We start from the raw sequence: 15,923 nt of genomic DNA, 5'->3' as shown, positions 1-15,923 counted from the left end.
TGTCTGTTTATTACGTTTTCATGTTGGCAACCACAAAAAAACAAATGTGTTGGGGAAAAAAATGTTGTTAGGTGCTGCTGAGTCAGATCTGACTCCACATCCTGCGCAGCCCTCACACTGGTCATGTGAGCCCACGGTTGCCGACACCGTGTCAGTCCATCCCGTCTAGACCTGGTACTTACTACACGGAGCCTATGTCCCTTTCCAGGACTGTCCCTCCTGACAACATGACCAAAGTACCTGAGACACACTCTCACCACCCCTGCCCCTAAGGAGCATTCTGGCTGTCCTTCTTTAAGACCTGCTCCTCTGGCAACCACAGCACTCTCACAGCATCGTCCAAAGGCACGCTTTCCTCTGTGATGTCCTTCTTCATGTCCCGCTTTCACATGCCAATGAGGTGAATGAAAAGACCACGGGATGGGTCAAACACACCCGGGCCCTCCAAGGGACATGTCTGCTCTTCAACGCTTCGAATGGAGAAGGGGAGGCTTCTGTATGGGTGGGAACAGGGGCTGACTGTGAGCAACATGAGGGCTCTCTGGGGTGGAAGGCATGCTCTGTATCTTGAGAGAGGTTTGGGTATGCATCAGTCAATATTCATTCCACAGCAAGTTTATAAGATAAATGCATTTGATAATAAGCAAATTTTAACTAGAAAAAAAATGCCAAAAATAAATATTGAACTCTAACTGGTGATCTTTAAGTTGAAATATTTAAAGCAGTATACTGATAAATACATTTGGCTCTGAAATGCACTAGAACACAAAATGAAATGAATAGACAGAGAGCTGAAAAGAGAAATTTGTGAAAAGGCAAGCATAGCAAAACATTTCTTGTGGAACACGGGTTGGAAATGCTCTGCAAGATGTTAAAGAAACAAAAAGTGTACATTTTCCCACTAGTTTTTCCTGCTATAAAATGTATATAAATTACACCACAAACATGACTTACCAGTTGCTAGAATATACTGTCCATCTTTTGACACCTTAATCGTGGTACAAACTGTAGGCATTTCAAAGTCCTGTATCAGTTCAATTCTCCTGCGCACATCTACAAAGAAATGTAAATGAAGCGTGAGCCTAATGCACACCGTGTGCACTGCAGTTACTACAGCTACACTGATACAAGCAATGGCAAGGTTTCTAAGGCTTGGAAAGGGCACCAATACAGACTTAGCCATTACACAGAGAGGTTTTGCCCTTGGCTCATGTTATTTTCCTAAGTTTAGTGTCACTTAAAAAAAACCAAACTATTATCACTGTTTAAAGGGGGGGGGGTTTCCACAGAATAGAAAGTATCCAGTTTTAAGACGTGAATAATGGAGCTAAATAAACATTAAATCACTTCACCTCAATATGTAAAAGAAAAAATCTTATAATTTTTTCCCTCCCAAATAATTAAGTTAAAAAAAATCATTGCCATCTGACTCCCAGCGACCCTACAAGACAGGGTAGAATGGCTCCTGTGTGCTTCCGAGACTGTAACCAACCATCTTTCTCCTGGAGAGTGGGTGCTGCCCCTGCGGTTGGCAGCCCAATGCATAACCATGACAGCACCGGGGCTAACTGTTTCAGCCTCTAAAATGTTTTAATTCTGTAAGAAACGATTCCCAAACTGACTTTTGCCACTAGCAGCCCCACGTTCTTAGTAGGCTGGAGAAAGGCCTCGTGGTCTCCCTCTAAGTAAAAAACTAAGCTGGTCCTCCAAGAGTAATGGCTGCTTACAAGCGCGTGTCCACAAGTCGAGTCTTGCCTGCTGTCAGGACGGCCCACTGCAGAGACTGCCTGCCACCCTGCGGGCACTCGCCCTCACTTGGCAGCCCGCGCGCGCACACCTCCACTCTGGCACTTCGCAGACGGTGCGCTTTTCACAGTGCAGCCCGCCTCCAGCAAGTCAGCCCACACCACTTTCCAAAGCTTTGCTCGCTTCTTGTCTGTCAGTTTGAGGATTCTCAAGGTATTTCAGACTTTTCCGAAAACTCCTCGCCCCCTTGATAGAGCCTAGATGTCACGTTTCCACACACTGAACTCCCCCACGTTCGTGTGACTCACTGCAGGGCAACAGTCACTTTGGGGCCATGCTCTGGAAGCAAACGTGCAGTATCTCCGAGATCTGGCCCACTCAGTATGCAGTTCTAAACTGCATATCTTGCAAATAGTTTTAAACTGGGATGGAAGAATATTAAATGAATTCATGCTCTCTTCCCTACCCCCCACCCCCAAACAATAGAAATGAATGGGCTTGTTTACACACCAGAACACTGCAATGGGAGGGACAGGCGAAATGCAAATCAGTGAGCATTAGTACTCCAGCAACTTTTCTTTAAGTTCAAATTTTAGTTTCCCATATTTAGTGCTATAGAAAGGCCACTTTTCCAACATGCTTGCGTTGGGGAATCGACCTCCTATCCAGAAACCCTCGAATACTTAGGTACATGAGGATACATTAAATAAAACTTGCTCAGTGACAAGTTGTAATGGAGGAAATCCCATGGAAATGTGTCCACTACAATAAGTGACACGTAAGTTAAAAATACTGGTAGCTAGCTGATGGTCCATCTTTCCCTGGTGCCCAAACGTAAAGAATGACAATCTTCTGCCATGACCTTCTATTGCTCGTGTTCCCATTCCTGAATGCAAAACCACCGTTCAGGAAATGCTCATTAGTCTTTAACTCCCCCAAATGGACAAGGGGGTGCAACTAACAGAGTAAGATCTTCAACAGGAAAGAACAGAGCAGCGAGGAAGTGGTTAGGAAGCACAGTCTCCCTAAGGCCTCTTACGTTCCTTCCTACACAGCTTGCTGGGTTAAGACCAGGCTGCCAGAGCCTGGCCACTCTTTCAACTAAGTCATCCCCAGGGATTACTGATGCAGCTGGGAGCTTCAAATCAGAGGAGGACAGAGAGCAGACCGGGATCCGCTCACTACAAAAGCAGCAGCTCTCCAGCGCTCAGTGCTCCTCAGCTACCACACCAAGCCCCTGCAAGAGCAGCATCCATCAGGGCCATGTTAGGCTGTCCCTCCAAGACTCAAGAACAAGGGGAGCAGGCTGTTTGTGCCCTGATGTTGCTGGAAGCACCACAACTAGGACCCACGAGTCTTGTGTTTTCAGCCAAAATCCATGAAACAGCAACAAAATAATGCACATCTCATTCTGACCAGGAACACATCATCAAAGAAAGGTTTCTTAAGAAAGAAAAAGGCAAAATAAAACGCCTTTTTCCCCATCATATTAATCGAGTGCACCTTCACAAACGTCCACTTAAATGCAGTCACACAGGGCACCAATGAGCGTGAGTGAGGAAACAGCCCGTCTACTCACCAACATCTTTCTTCTGCAGCGCCCTCTTCTTCCGGTCAGAAAGCCACTTAAAAGAAAATGGAAAGATTCGCTTGAAAACAATGTGCCTATTGTTTTTCTCCTGCTTGTAGTAATACATGCAACAAAAAGTCATTTTGGTTAATGCTGGGGCCATACAGCCAGTCATGGTCATTGCCTTCAATAAGGTGTACACCTGTAAGTCGTTGAATTGGCAAAAGTTGGGTCACGTATTTACTGTGACTAGCCCTCCCCACGCCCCAAAAGAGCTGCCGAGACTGCTTATGTGCAAGCAAACATGTCGTTAGATTTCGTTCCTTGGTTGCAGGTTCAGGGTCATGATTTCATGACCCTAACATCACAGGAAACCGGCCATTAACGCGTTACTGCTTCTCTTCCAGCTCCTAGTTCACCGATAGGAGCACAGTGTCCGGGATCGGCCAAGCTCGCATGGCCGTGCAAGGCACAATGAGTCTCTACACGGCTGGAGCAACACAGGAAGGAGAGGCAGGCCTAGGAGGAGGTGGCAGTAGCTAACTGCCTCCTTCCCTGTAGGACCTGACGAACTGGCTAGTGCTCACTACTGTTAATGAATATTTTGATCAAAGATTCCATAAAAGAATCCTAATCAAAAATACAGACTTCAAATTCTCATGGACTTGACTTTCTTGAACCAGGAAGAGTGACTAAATCCCAGAAGCTACTCCTGAGATCACCTTAAACCAGTGGTTCTCCATCTTCCTAATGTCATGACCCTTTATATACAGTTCCTCACGTTGTGGTGACCTCCAACCATAAAATTATTTTTGTTGCATCTTCATCATGTAATCAGGCAACCCCTGTGAAAGGGTCATTTGAACCCCAAAAGGGTTTTGACGCACAGGTTGAGAACTGCCTTAAACTGTAAACCAGGAAGTCACCTTGAAGCTTTATAGACAGTGTAACTCATAAAGGTCTGCCTTTAGCATCGTGCTGTTTTAAGATCTATGTGGTATCAAACTGACTAGAGTAATCTGAAAGATTCTTTAGGATCCTCCGGGGGAAGTGAGTTTGTCAGTGGAGGATGGTTACACACTTGGTTCTTACAGAAAATATTGAACGTTTTGCTGGGTGTACTCTTAGCAACCAACAAAAAAAATTTTTTTAAGCAGAAGCAAAATCCTCAAGGAAGTAGAGGAAAGATCAATATTATTATGATTTTAAAAAATATATATAACAACATATTCACGCTAAAAACATTAAGCCTTGTAGAAACAAAGGACTGATAATTCATTTGAGATTTCTCTTCTCCGTCTTCTGTAACACGATCACACAATCTCTCCTTCACCTCCATTAACTCCTGGCTACCCTCAAGACTACTGCTTCATCTTCCCTCCCTGGCCTCCCACCCATCTTAGTAATCATCAAAAATCTACTTCCTTTGGTATGCAAACCTTTAGGGTTTTTCTTTCTTTCTTTCTTTCTAATAGCAGCCTCATACAAAATGTGTCCTTTGGTGAGTGACTAATTTCACCCATCATCATAATATTCACCACGTCTATCCATAGGGGGTAGGGGGCTCTTTGGGGGCGTTGGTAAGTAGCTTAAATCGTTGAATACAAAACTGTTGGCCTGGCATGTAAACACCCACCTAATTCACAATTTAATGAAAAATGTTGAAGTCTTATTTACTGATACAGGTTTGTTCTACAATGAAAACGCTCTATTTACCAAGCAGCATAATTCTACTGCATGAACGGGGGCCAATCATGAAGCACTGAGACATGATCATCCTCGGGCTGTGGTTCTTTTTCCTGTCCTCCAGAAAACATGTGACAATTTCTGACAGCACAATTCGTTGTCACAGGGGTTCTGGTGGCGTAGCGGTTACAAGTGGGGCTGCTGAACACAAGGTTAGCTGTTTGAAACCACCAGCAACTCTGTGGGAGAAAGATCCATTTACAAGTTCACTGCTGCAGCCCTGCTAGCTGGTGTTACACATACACTAGGCATGGAACACATCTCTGGTAAGTGGGTATTAAAATGGGCATCAGGATGTTGACAAAGCTATCCGTCGATCTGTGTACGTTTTCCTTCTCGACCTGACAGGACCGAAGGCCAAAGGGGCGAAGCGACTGTTTTACTAAAGTTTTAAAACTGTCCAAGTAAAGCTCATCGCCCGCATCACCTGGGGATCCAGCTCCTGGCAAAGGTCTTCGGCTATTCGTGCCGATCGGCACACGTGGGCAACGTCTGTCCCAGGCGGCTTCCCCGAATCGGGGACCCATCAGGGCCCGTGTGAACCGGAAGTCAGGGGCAGGGCCCGGAGAAGGGGCAGCCGCACGCGTGGAACCCCGAGGAATTCGAGCATGCTGGGGGTGCTGCGATGACTTACCTCGGGAAGGGACTTGCCGCAGCTGAGACTATAAATCTTCACCTCGTTGAGGCTGGACACCTGCATGGTCGCGCCGAGATGCGGCGATCCCCGCTCGTGCGCAGGCCACTCGGCTCCCCGGTCTCTGACACGCTCGACGGCGCCCGCCCACGGCGTGCGCGGCCGCGCGCTCTGATGACGCACTTCCGGGCGCCGGAAGCGCGTGTTCCGGGGCGAGAGAGACGCCCGGAGGAGACAGGTTGTGGAGGGTGTGGCAAGAACCCGCGGCGCCTCCGACTCCGAAAGCGGCCCAGGTCTAAACGGCAGAAAGTGCTCTCCAGGTCGCTGTGCGGGACGCAGCGTCCGGCGGGCGCGGGGCGGCCGGGCTGATCAGAGGCTGGTGTCTCGGCCGAGTGAGGCGAGGCGGCCGCCGGGCTGCAGGCGGATTCCCGGCGCAAGGGGACTGCTTGTTCTCTCCCGCAGCCTTCCAAGGAGCCCGACTGGCGCACTTGGGTTCGGTGTTGGTCTGCTTGCAACTTTCCCCAGATGGGCCGGGGAAGAAAGATGTGGCTGTCTGCTCCCTTACTGACTGGATCTCGGAAACTCGGGAGCAGTTTTACTCTCTCCTATGGGATCGAATTGGCAGTGTTTCCACAGCATTTCATTAGAAATACTCGTAAATGCTCTTTGTAAAATGGTGTATGAGAGGGGTTATTTTCTTGGATCCGTTGGACAGTTATCTACTAACAAGGGAAAGGAAATGGAAAACATGAAAAATGTGGATTCAAAAATAGAGGAGACAAAGATAAGAACAGTGGATTTGAACCTGACGTCCTTTCGGAAGAGTGGATGGGTAGGTGACAATAATGACAGCCACAGCACCTCAGCGTTGTTTTCAAAGAATTTTCACAGCCTTAACTTGCTAAATCAGGCTGAGCGTTTTTCATGGATTCAAAAATAGAGGAGACAAAGATAAGAACAGTGGATTTGAACCTGACGTCCTTTCGGAAGAGTGGATGGGTAGGTGACAATAATGACAGCCACAGCACCTCAGCGTTGTTTTCAAAGAATTTTCACAGCCTTAACTTGCTAAATCAGGCTGAGCGTTTTTCATGGACTGTGTTGTTTGGGTTTCTATTTACTTCCCTTACAGTGGAGTCCCAGGTAGCACAAATGGTTAACGCTTTGACTACTAGTCAAAAGGTTGGTGGTTCCAACCCATCAGCGGTGTGTGGGAAGTCCACCTGCCAGTCTGCTGAAAACCCTAAGGAACTGTTCACCCTGCGTACACGGGGCCACCAGGAGTCTCAGTTGACTTAACTTACTCTAAAACAACTCACTGCCATCGAGTCGATGCCAACTCATTGTGACCCTATAGGATAGGGTAGAACTTCCCCTGTGAGTTATAATTTTTTACAGGAGTAGAAAGCCCCACCCCAGCATTCTCCCACTGAGCAGCAGGAGAATTCGAACTGCTGATCTTGTGTTTAGCAGCACAGTGCATGGCCCACTGTACCACCAGAGTGCCTTAGGCAAGCTCTCCTTTCTGTAATAAATTTCTTCTTTTCAGCTTTATTTTCATAACCACCTAATGTTATATAGTGTTGCTGCTGCTTCTAGGTTTCAGTATTAAACAATAGTATCTTAATCTGGGTCTGAGAGAGAGAGAAAGATATTTCAAGAAGATATCTCACACAGTTGTGTCTTCTGTCAGGCTGGAGGCTTCTCGTGACTCGTGTGATACTCAAAGCTGACAAACTCAGTTTGACAAACTCAGCAAGCCAGGTGGAAGGCTGCTAGCTAATGTCCCAAGAATTAGAGGTCAGAGGTTGGCAAATGGGATACAGTACCAAAGCAGCAAACTGTGCCATGATGTTGGATTAGAGTTTAAATGACATAGAACCAAAAAAAATCATATCGATGTGAATGAGGGGAAGGGCAGAGTGGAGACCCAAAGCCCATCTGTAGACAATTGGACATCCCCTCCCAGAAAGGTAACAAGGAAGAGATGAGCCAGTCAGGGTGCAATATAGCACTGATAAAATACAACTTTCCTCTAGTTCTTTAATGCTTCCTCCTCCCTCATTATCATGACCCAATTCTACCTTACAAATTGGGCTAGACCAGGGCATGTATACTGGTACAGATAAAAGTTCACAACACGGGGAATCCAGGACAGACAAACCCCCAGGACCAATAATGAGAGTATAGATACCAGGAAGGTAAGGGGACAATGTGGGGAGAAAGGGGGAACTGATCACAATGATTGACATATAACCCCCTTCCAGGAGGGCGAACAACAGGAAAATAGGTGAAGGGAGACAGCAGTTGGTGTGAGACATGAAAAGAATAATTTATAAATTATGAGGGGTTCATTGGTGGTGGGGGGGAGAATGAGTTGATATCAAGGGCTCAAGTAGAAAATGTTTTGAAAATGATGGCAACATATATACAAACGTGCTTGACAGAATGGGTAGATGGATTGTGATAAGAACTGTAAGAGCCTCCAATAAAATGATTTTTTTTTTAATTTTTAAAAATAAAATCACTGTTCTCAAAAAGAATTATAAAGCCCTTGATTTGTGAAGATAGCTCCATTTTGAGTCTTGCCATAAATTCAGACTTCACTTGAGGTCTGACCATTAACCCTCCAGGTGCTAGTTTTGCCCTCCAGCAGAGGGTGTTGGGAAGTAGATTGCAGTCATTCCCTTCAGGCGTGTCCGTAGAATCGGGGCTTGCTTGGGTGTGTATTGCATGACTGACTGAAAACAGCAGCATGCTACCTAAAAGTTGGGGCTGGTGGCTACGACTCGGGGCTTCATGGTCATGAGACATACCCAACCACCAGGTAGCCAAAGGTTGAGCCCCAACTCCAAGATTAGGCATTTAAAGTCTGTGCTGTATATTATGTCCCAATCCTTATCCTTTTCCTGGCTCTAGTCCCACTGCTGACAGCAATGCATGGATCAGCCCCAGCCATGGGTTAGGGATGGTTTCCGTTATTTTCATTCCCCTAAGTTAGCCCATGGCCATGAATTCATTGAATTCCATTTTGGTATCAGGCTGATGGTTTCTCTCATCCAGGTGATTGACTTTGCTTTGTCTTTGTCCTGTTTACAGCTTAATAAGTGGGTCCTGACAGAAGATGGTCTCATGGGCAGTCTTTCCCCCCCCCCAGACCAACATCCATGTATTTGGGATGCAGGCCATGTCTGTGCTCCTTTCAACTGATGATCTGCTCACTTCCAGTCAAAAAATGTTTGCCAAACTGCCAAGAATCATAGCCTAGCCAAGTTGACACACAATATTAACCAGCATAATCATTATGTCAAACATTTCTACTCAGGATAATCCAGTGTAGCCAGGTGTAAATGATAGCGGGGACTTGAGGAGTCCTGATATTTTTTGGTGTAAATATAACACAATTTAGAAGGCTCATCGTTAGAAGGATTATTGTGTTAGGGTTCTCCAGAGAAGCAAGACCCAGGACACTTAGGATTAGATAGATAATAAACAGCTAATTAGTCTATAGAGCAGTCCAAAGGGCTCAGTGCAACTCACTTCCGTGAGACAGATAATACACTGGCAGTCTTTGAAATCATGAGGGCTGCCGGGTGCAAGTCAAGGAAGCAGACAGCTGAGTCCTCTGAAGAGCAATTCAAGCAATCCATCCACAGGCAGCAAACAGCAAGGCAGGTCACCAACAGTCAGCCAGATGACAAGGTCTGGCAGTCCCCACCTCAAGCAATGGGTACTCCAGTGGTGTGGCGAAAAAGGTCTTGAAGGAATCTCAAACTACAGCAACACCGTCCATAGGTTGGGTGTCCCACAGCTAGTGTAACACAAGCTGCAGCAGAGAACCAGCTAAGGCAGCCACACAATGGTCCAATCATCAAAGAGCAAGAGACAAGAAAGGCAAGGCTCCCAGAGTCATTGCTCTCTGTCCTCTGTATTCATTGCCAGGTTGGCACAATAAACCTACCTATCACAGTTACATTGTTTGTCAACACATGGGTTAACTAGAAGTCCCTATAGCTGTGAACCTAAGTTGCAGTAAAGGGGTTACAAAGAATCCTGTGACTGTCCAGGAGTGAAGGCTCAAGGCTACCAGCTAAGTGCAAGTCCCACTTCTTACCTGAGTGCTGTGAGCCTTCCTCAGGTGTTATTCCCCCTCCAGTAGGAGCCTGCCCCTTCGTACCCAGCCCGTCTTTTCAAGGTTTAGAGTCTCTAGAAATTCAAAACTCGGTAGTGTACAATCTCGGTAAAAATAAAACTTTGTTTCCCCAGTTTGACTGTCATTCCACGATTTGTGTGTCTGTCTGTCTGTATGCTGTGAGAATAGAGAAGGGCAGGCGGTCAGAGCAAAGGCCCTGGCCGACTCTTTTCCATGCCTGCAAAATGAAAACTAGTGAGGGGGGTGGGGGGGATGAGCTGATACCAAGGGCTCAAGGAGAAAGAAAATGTTTTGAGAATGTTGATGGCAACAGATGTACAAATGTACTTGACACAATGGATGGATGGATGGATGGATTGTGATAACAGTTATAAGAGCCCCCAATAAAATGATTTTAAAAAAAGAAAGAAAGAAAACTCAGCATCTTTCAACTGCCCCTGGTCTGACAACAGTGACTGAGCAGTCAGGCCCGCTTTCTGCACGCCTCACAACAGGAACACATGCAGCTAAGATGAATTATTTTAATCAGCAAGCTGTATTATGTCATGGTGGAGGCAAAGATTAATGGGTTTAGCAATTTTATCTCTAAAGTCATTATTCTTAACACACTGCCATCTAGTCAATGCTGACTCATAGCGACCCTCTGTGGTTTCTGAGACTAACTGTTTTAGCAAGCAGAAAGCCCAGTCTTCCAACTATTAAAGCCCTGCCTTAGTGGACCTCTTCCTGGGAGTCTGTATGCTGTACTGCCATCGTCCTTGGGGAGGCAGTGTTCCACAGTAGGAAGATCCTAGGCTTCTCACTGCCTTCACTGGATGATGACTCAGAGTGACCCCTGTGAGTCTCTGAGACAACTATGTGGCTCTTAACCTTTCTATGACCCTTTCATACAGTTCCTCATGTTGTGGTGACCTCCCAACCATAAAATTATTTTCATTGCTACTTCATAACATTTTGCTACTGTTAGGAATCGGGCGACCCCTGTGAAAGGATCGTTCAACCCCCAAAGGGGTCCAGACCCACAGGTTGAGAACCACTGGAAAGTTGTCATTTTCCCACGAGCGGTTGGTGAGTTTGAACTGCCAGCTATTTGGACCACAGCCCAACTTGTAACTACTACACCACCAGGGCTCCTCCTAAGCCTCTTGCTGATGATAAAATAGGCCTTTTTAAAAAGTCATTAAAATACTACTAAATTCCTGTTTTCCAAAAGATACAGGATATTTTTGAGAAATCTTGAATAATTTTACATACACTACTTTCATCACTCTCTTGCAAGAATGTATTATAAAAGTCTTAATTTTAAATCATACCTGTTACTTTTTAAGTGCCTGGTGTTGGATAGAAGATACTGAGAAAAACCCCACCCCTGATTTTAATGCTGGAGCATTGTAGGCCATGCGTGCTTCCGTGTTTCAGTCCTGCCGTCCAGTGTCTCTAGATCTGCCTCCTGCTTCGTCAGCATTGATTTTGTAATTCTGAACTCCGGAACTGCTCTCAATCTCCTTAAGAGCCAGATACCACTGCACCTGGAAATGCGCCACTGGACTATTTCACTCATTCTCGAGAGCTTCAGTTGTACTAAATAACTACTCTCATGGTCATATTATTTTTCAATGTTCTTTTTTGGGGGGGTCAAGTAGATTTTTTATTATCCAATCACAGAGTAATTTATAGCACCCTATGAGTTCAATAGTAATGAACTTGATGGGCAAATACCTACCGGGGTCTATGTGATCACAGAAGGCGCCACTATTGGTCTCTCCAGCCAGAGCCAAAAAGAGTGTGGACTCTAAGACCCATGGAACCAAGTTGCCCAGTGGACTAACAGACTGCACAGACATCAGCTTCTACAGCCCTGCGCCCACTGCCAACTGCTTTGAAAGGTCCTGGATGGAGTGGGAGGGAAAGGTGGACCCAAACGAAGTCATAAAAAAGGCTAGTCTGTGTGCTTGCTTGACTCCCAGACTGTCCCTTTGTCACCTTTGGGCTTGAAACTGAACTCCCCTGGGTTCCATTTTCACCCAAACCATAAGGTCCCGATAAGTACACAGCAACGGGGATGCGAGGGGTGTGAACACGACTCAGAATGAGGAACTATTGAAGGTCAAAAGGGCAGCATTTGCCTAGCAGTAAAGTCAGAAGGCATCGGGAGGGTTAGGAATGAAGAAAGGATAAAAACATAAAACACAAGGAGGAAGTGGAATAAGTGAAACTATGTTGTGGGACTGCAATCAATGACCTGAAACAAAATGTGTATGAATTACAGAATAGAAAAACGATTTGCTCTGTAAGCCATCACCCAGATCACAATAAAAATGTTAAAAATAAATTTAAAATGAATGTGAGTATAATGGTCTTTTTAATCATCTCATATGCAAGTTGGATAAGGAAAACAGAAAAATTGATGGTTCAAACTTTGGAATCAGTAAAAAATATACTGGATCTACTGTAGATTCCCCAAAGAACAAACCAATCGGCTTCAGTACAGTAAGCTGTCCTTGCAAACAACCAAGCATGGAAAGACTGACTCACACAGGTCGTCAGGACAGATCAGTGACTAGAAATGGGGGCCGCGTATGGTGAAGCCGAGGATCACTGAAAATGAGGGCAACTGTGATGAAGAGGATTTGTTATTGGCTGTCAGGGGTCCTGGGACAGCCTGCCACTGCAGCAGGAAACAGAGGCCGGGTTAATCAGAAATTCTAAGGGTGTTCCTTCCGGTGCTGGCGGATGGAAACAGCCAGCTTTCTTCCTCCAGACCCCAGAGTTCAGACCCAATCTGGCAAGCTTTGGGACCTTAAAATATGTGGCAAGAAACAGGCTTTGCAATGATCCCAGAAGGTAATTAACAAGTTTTTAAGATAATCAGATAATAAAGATTCACAGGAAATAATTATATGTTCCCAAGGGATATTGATCAGACCATATTGGTATCTTCATTACCCCAGAGGCTGTCAGACCCCCTAAAGTAGCAGTTCTTAACCTGTGGGCTGCGACCCCTTTGGGGGTCAAACGACCCTTTCACAGGGGTTGACCGATTCTTAACAGTAGCAAAATTACAGTGATGAAGTAGCAATGAAAATAACTTTATGGTTGGGGGGGGGGGTCACCACAACATGAGGAACTGTATGAAAGGGCCATGGCTTGAGGAAGGTTGAGAACCACTGACCTAAAGCTTTGGAACTCCGTGTCTTATCTAAATGGTCCTGCCCCCCACCCCTTGCATCCTTGAGTAATCAGTAGTTTAAGAGGGTTATTTTACCCCCAAGGATGGGGCTGTTACATACTGGGCCCAACTAAATCTCAACAGATCCCAAACTATGTTGCATTTCCAGTGTTTGATGAATCCTCTTTATCATTGCTCATTCGCCTTCCCAATCAGATTGGCATTTTTTCCTAATAATGGGTTCAAACGTGCCACTGATTTGGAAGACAGTGCAGAACACCTTCCATACATGAAGTGGCCACAGGTAAAACCCCGTTCAGCGGCTACTAGCAACACCACATGTGCAGTTTGCCTCAGGTACTGTAATTTCCTTCAGTCACCACAACACCTCACACTAATTAAAATGACCTGGCTTTTTTAAGAGCCCATAAAACGTCTCTTATTAACAATCGAGATATTGCAAAGCACCTTCTCAGACCACAATGCTGTAAAATTAGAAATCAACAATAGAAAAACTGCAGTGGGAAAATCATATATATGGAAATGAAATAACACCCTGCTTAAAACTGCTAAAAAAACAGAATGAATTTTAAAATAAAATGTAAACATTTCCTGAATCAAATAAGAATGAAAACACAACATTCCAAAAACAATTCAGACACATCAAAACCAGTGCTCAGGTGGCAATTGATAGCAATAAATACACATTAAAAAAGGAAAGAATCCTGATCAACACCTTTACGCAGGGGTGGGGAGTATCCAGCCCGCAGGCCTTATAAGGCCCGCGAAGTCATCGACACCAGCTAACATCACACACCTCGCCAAAGAGAAGCATTTCCAGCCAATATACTCACGCACTGGATCGAGTCAATTCTGACTCATAGTGATCCCCTAAGACAGGATAGAACTGCCCCTGTAGGTTTCTGAGACTGTAAATCTTTATGGGAGTAGACGGCATTTCTCTGCAGAGCTACTGGTGGTTTCAAACTGCTGGCCTGGTAGTTAGCAGCCCAAGACATAACCCTATGCCACCAGGGATCCCAAGCCTTATATTAGGTGTGAGTTAATGAAATGTTTGGCCAAATGTAGCGGGCTAAAAGTTGATAATTTTATTTGGCCCATAAATGATGCTATCAATATCCAAATGCCCGTGGCAGAAAAAAGTGTCCAACCCCAGCCATAACCCAACATTTATAACAGCTAGAAAAAGAGAAGCAAAATAAGTCCAGAGCCACCAGAAGAAAGTAATAATAAAGATTAAAGGTAAAAGAAATTAAGCAGAAAAAATAGAAAGAAATAACAAAACAAGACTTTGTTCTTCAAAAGGATTAACAAAATCACAAACCACTGGTGAACCTAACCAAGGAAAGAAGACAATGCAAATAGCACCAGTAAGAAGTGAACTGGGTGACATCACAACAGAACCAACAGAACCAAAGATGATATGAACGGAGCACATTGAAGAACTGCACACCAGCACAGTCGAAAACATAGACAACATGGACAAATGTCTAGAGAAACACTGCCTACCTAAGCTAGCATGGACCGCAGGAGAAAATCTGAACAGAAGCATAACAAAAAGGAGAGATTTTCAGGTCATCAAAAGCTTCCCACCAAAAGTCTGGTCCCAAATGGTTCCATGCCGAATTCCACCAAACACCCACATTCGGAGGAAAGTTGACACCAATTCTACTCAACTATTGGAGAATATAGAAAAGGCTGGAATAACCCTGAATTCATTTTATGAATTAAACATACCCTGAGGCCAGAAAAAAGGCAGAGGGATCCCTAAGAAAGAAAATGATAGAATGTTATCCCCCATGAACGTAGCTGTAAAAATTCTCAACAAAATCCCAGCAAATAGAATCCCAAAGTGTGTGTGTGTATATATAAATGCATCATGACCAAGTGGGATTTGTACCAGGTGTGCAAGGATAGCTCAACATTAGAAAACAACACAATCAATTACATAAATAAAGCCAAGAAAATCAGTCATGTGATCACATCCATTAACCCAGAGCAGACCTTTGACAAAAACCAACGTTCATGCCTGCTGAGAACACTCAACAAAATAGGGATAGAAGAAAACCACCCGGCCTAATAAAGGGTGCGTGCACCAAGTCAACAGCCAGCATTATTCTCGAAGAAGGAAACGGAAAGCATCCCTCTTGTAAACGGGAACCAGACAAGAATGCCCTTTACCTTGACCTGTGTCAGCATGGTGTACAAGACTTAGCCAGAGCTGCCATGCAAGAAAGGAGATAAAAGTCACCCAATTGGCAAAGACGAACTAAAATCCTCTCCATTTGCATATGATATGATTCTGTACAGAGAAAATCCCAACGGCAAAAGTAATGGTTACGTTTTATGCCAACTTGGATGGACCAGGATTCCCCCATGATCTGACCTAACATCGTGTGGTCAGCTCCATGGTGGGAGCGTTGACGAAGCAGCCAAGCTGTTGTAGGAATAACCCTCCTTAATGTGGACTCCGCCTTGATGGGAGAGAGGGAGGTGTGGCCTGCTCTCAGTATAAATTGACAGTGTGTGGAATCTAGCTCACTTCCACTTCTGGCTGTCGATCTTGCATCTGGTCCACTGACCTGTCCTAGCACAAGCTGACCCCAGGAGCTACTCTGTACATACCATGTGCGCACACATATGCACACATCACTGATTTTGATTCTCTAGGGAACTCAGCCTAACACAGTAGCCAAGAAAGTTGTGGGAATTGGAGATTCGGCACAATGGCAGAGTACAAGGTCAAGCATACAGAAAGTAGTTCGGTTTCTCTATGCTGACAAAGCTAGCTCTGGGAAGGGACGAAGAGAGGTGAACATCGAAAGACATGCGGAAACAATTAGTCCATTGGATTCATGGACCACACAAACATCAGCTCCCACGA

General features: G+C 45.1%; 1 protein-coding gene across 1 annotated transcript in view; it reads right to left on the bottom strand.

Moving 5' to 3' along the window:
• The window catches only part of NOL10 (nucleolar protein 10), a 95,244-nt gene extending 89,397 nt beyond the window's left edge, over nucleotides 1-5,847 (bottom strand). Inside the window, exons 1-3 of the mRNA XM_075557104.1 lie at nucleotides 5,697-5,847; nucleotides 3,326-3,371; nucleotides 955-1,053 (exon numbers count right to left, since the gene is read on the bottom strand). Coding sequence (XP_075413219.1) covers nucleotides 955-1,053; nucleotides 3,326-3,371; nucleotides 5,697-5,762 — 211 coding nt within the window. The 5' untranslated portion in view covers nucleotides 5,763-5,847. The remainder of the gene's footprint in view (nucleotides 1-954; nucleotides 1,054-3,325; nucleotides 3,372-5,696) is intronic.
• Nucleotides 5,848-15,923: the final 10,076 nt, after the last annotated feature.

This window comes from Tenrec ecaudatus, chromosome 8 (assembly GCF_050624435.1).
Source record: "Tenrec ecaudatus isolate mTenEca1 chromosome 8, mTenEca1.hap1, whole genome shotgun sequence".
NCBI lineage: Eukaryota > Metazoa > Chordata > Mammalia > Afrosoricida > Tenrecidae > Tenrec > Tenrec ecaudatus.
The sequence above is the reverse complement of the archived record's forward strand: the minus strand, read 5'-3'. Positions and strand labels throughout refer to the sequence as shown.